The sequence below is a fragment of the Sphaeroforma arctica genome, assembly GCF_001186125.1.
Source record: "Sphaeroforma arctica JP610 unplaced genomic scaffold supercont1.65, whole genome shotgun sequence".
Taxonomy (NCBI): Eukaryota; class Ichthyosporea; order Ichthyophonida; genus Sphaeroforma; species Sphaeroforma arctica.
In genome coordinates this window covers 167763-170953 of record NW_014040493.1, presented here as the reverse complement: position 1 = coordinate 170953, position 3191 = coordinate 167763, and the positions used below count along the sequence as shown (strand labels likewise).

The 3191-nt window shown below is 39.6% G+C and overlaps 1 protein-coding gene across 1 annotated transcript in view; it reads right to left on the bottom strand.

Moving 5' to 3' along the window:
• The window catches only part of SARC_01619 (hypothetical protein), a 6679-nt gene extending 4152 nt beyond the window's left edge, over nucleotides 1-2527 (bottom strand). The window contains exons 1-2 of the mRNA XM_014304671.1: nucleotides 1763-2527; nucleotides 832-955 (exon numbers count right to left, since the gene is read on the bottom strand). Coding sequence (XP_014160146.1) covers nucleotides 832-955; nucleotides 1763-2402 — 764 coding nt within the window. The 5' untranslated portion in view covers nucleotides 2403-2527. The remainder of the gene's footprint in view (nucleotides 1-831; nucleotides 956-1762) is intronic.
• Nucleotides 2528-3191: the final 664 nt, after the last annotated feature.

Genomic DNA, 3191 nt, shown 5'->3' with positions numbered 1-3191 from the left:
CAAATAAAACGATATGAATATGTACAAATAAAACGTTATGGATATATACAAATAAAACGTTATGGATATATACAAATACGACGATATGAATATATACAAATAAAACGTTATGGATATATACAAATAAAACGTTATGGATATATACAAAGAAAACGATATGAATATATACAAATAAAACGATATGAATATATACAAAGTCGAGTGTTTCATTTAGAAGGCTATGAGTCGCTGCGCAATCAAATCTGGCAACGAATGATGCTCTCACTGTCACACCCACACGCAGCGCAGTATTTACTTTACAGGGTTCTAGGGTATAGTTTGAGGCTTGACTATAAGGATTGCATATCGGAAAGGTGTGGATGGATTGTGGGCTGAGATGGTGAGCGGCTCAATAGATGCACAGAAGTACAACAATCACATGCTCAAGGAGCACACTGATGCGGCGAGACACCAAAGTCCATGCGCACTGATGCCGCAGAACTCCCATATAATTGTGAATAGGACTTACATCTAGAACACATATACATACTATATACCTATATACATATACGTATACATATAAACATAAACATACTATATATCTATATACATATACTTAAACATATATACAGACTATATATCTATATACATACACATGTACATACACATATATACATACTATGTATCTATATAAACATAGTACTAAACATTTATATACACGTATCCTACGCATGAGATCGAGTTCAGTTTTGCTCTTATTTTGTGTACAACCTTAACCGTATACTACACACAGGAAATTAAATTCCACAACATGCTCACGCAGCCCCATACGAACACGCGTGCAGTACATACACATCCTCGGCATTCTCATCTGCCCACGTGTAGGTTGCCTTTGACATGTTCATGTAGGTGTTCCATGTATCAAACGGTAACACATTGCCCATGTTATGCCGCTCAGCATGCAGCGGCGGATTTCCTGAGTTTCGTAGCACCGTGAGAGGCACAGTGAGATATAGTTGTGACTTGTAGCTTTGCCATAGATTTTTTTGCCATAGATATTTTTTTTGCCATAGGCATTGCCTGTTATAAGTTGTATTAGAGCGTTGACGGCTGCGAATGCTGTGTGTATAGTAGTAGTAGTGTACTATATAGGAGCTGCATGAACAACCATGTTTGGACTAAAACCCTTGCTGCCTATATGCATTTGACAAGTACCAATTAAAGCGTATGAACTGTGGATTGATTTCGCAATACACAACACATTGCGTATAAGTCGTGGATCTTCTCGAGAGGAATGCTCCTTATTTGCTTTTAAGGCTGTCTGACTGTATACTTATCCGTATGATGCTGTCACTACTAAGGCGTAGAGTCTACCCATGACACAGGTCAGCGGTACACAAGGACAAGCAGGAAGACTATACATTGGACCAAATTAATTTTAAAATTTATATATCACCTAAAGTCCAAAACGTCCTAATCCATTTAAAATCCAAAACTTCACTAGAGTGATATCAAATGTGTACACCATATCTTCAGTACGACCTTCAATGCTTCCTTAAATCAGACATTCTATTACAGGAAGTACTTCTAGTGCAATGTGGTATGTCTCTAAGCGAATGTATAAACATTTTACAAGTACGACCTTCAATACTTCCTTAAATCAGATATCTAAAAAGTTTCTATCACGGGGAGTACTTCTAGTGCAATGTGGTATATTTCTGAGCTGTGCCAGCAAAGCATGTTAATCGCAACACACACAAAAAGTATAAACACAAACACACACCCAAAACCGGTATCCGACCAAGCTTCACAGCCATAGCCACAAAGCTTTTCATGTTAGCTACACGGTCATTGAGACCACCATTCGACACAGAGTTAAACCACAGGAACTTGTCTTCCTCTTGTGGGGTGTAGTGGTAAGAGTACCAATCCGCACTAACAGGTGCGTCGGCTTGTGTGGTGAACTTTGCTTTGGCCAAAGTTGGTTTGTCCCTTTTGCGCAGCCCTGTATCAGAGTCCTCCGACGTACCGCCACCTGAGCTCTCAACCTCATCACCACTTACTGTATTACCCTGACCACCCGCGTGCTCTACCGCGACATCTGCATCACTGAGATGCTGTTTGGTAACTGTGCCATCAATCTCTGCTTCACCGTCACCCGAGTCGACACTATTCTGACCTTGATTTGCTGTGGTCAAATCTTGCGTTTCAGGGTTATAAGGACGCTTCACGTGCACCACTTTGAGGTCTTTTAGCCTGATTCCTAGCTGTGTTTGTCGATTGTGTTTACTCAGAAATTGGTTTAGCTGTGAATTCATCTCTCGTTGGAAATACGCATACACGAATGCACATACAATCACCGTTCCTAGGAGCGTGTGACATCGGGAATAGTTCGGTTTTCTCATTGACGATTTGCCGTTCATCTTCACAGTGCTAAGAAAAAGTACATACACGTTAAAGTAGGTCTCACCGGAGGTCTAGTATACTAAGCATACGCGATAATTATACGCTGGGTGAATAATGACTATATAATGTGTACTTCAATATGTGTGCAAACTGTAAATCCAATACTACAACCTATGTATATATGTGTAAGTAAATATATGAGAAAATAATGATACTATGACAACTCCTTTTCCGATTGGTCTAAACCTTACTATTGAGAGACCTGGAAGTGTGGTTGGGTTTGGAAGGTCGATTGGTTTTAGTGGTTTATTTTTATTTTATGATAAGGGCCCAGGGTTTCTAAATACAGCCATCCAATCAAAACTAAACAAATTTTGGCGCCGAAACGAAATCAGGAACGTGTACATCTGTATATGCGAAATTTTTCAAGTTAAAAAAACAAAACACGCGTAATAAAGCGATAAATTTTGTTCTAAATCAACGTCTCCCCATCAGTTCGCAGTAGTCAAACTGTACATGCACAGGTAGTAAGATACGTGCATAGTGCATGCATTGCTCACGCACGTAGTTTCAGTTCCTATACGAATATTGAGCTCTGAATTGTAAATCGATTGACTCCCAGCCCATTTATGTGTATGAATCAATCGCTATGTACGTGTACCATACACTGATTTAAAAAAATTTATCGCCGTAAAAAAGAGTGTAATAACAAATCAATACGTTCACGATGGCGAGACAGCAAGAGGCGAAAAGAAAGCGCCGAAATACTTTGAGTGATCCTGCAGGCGGGTCTCCAAGTAAGGCGT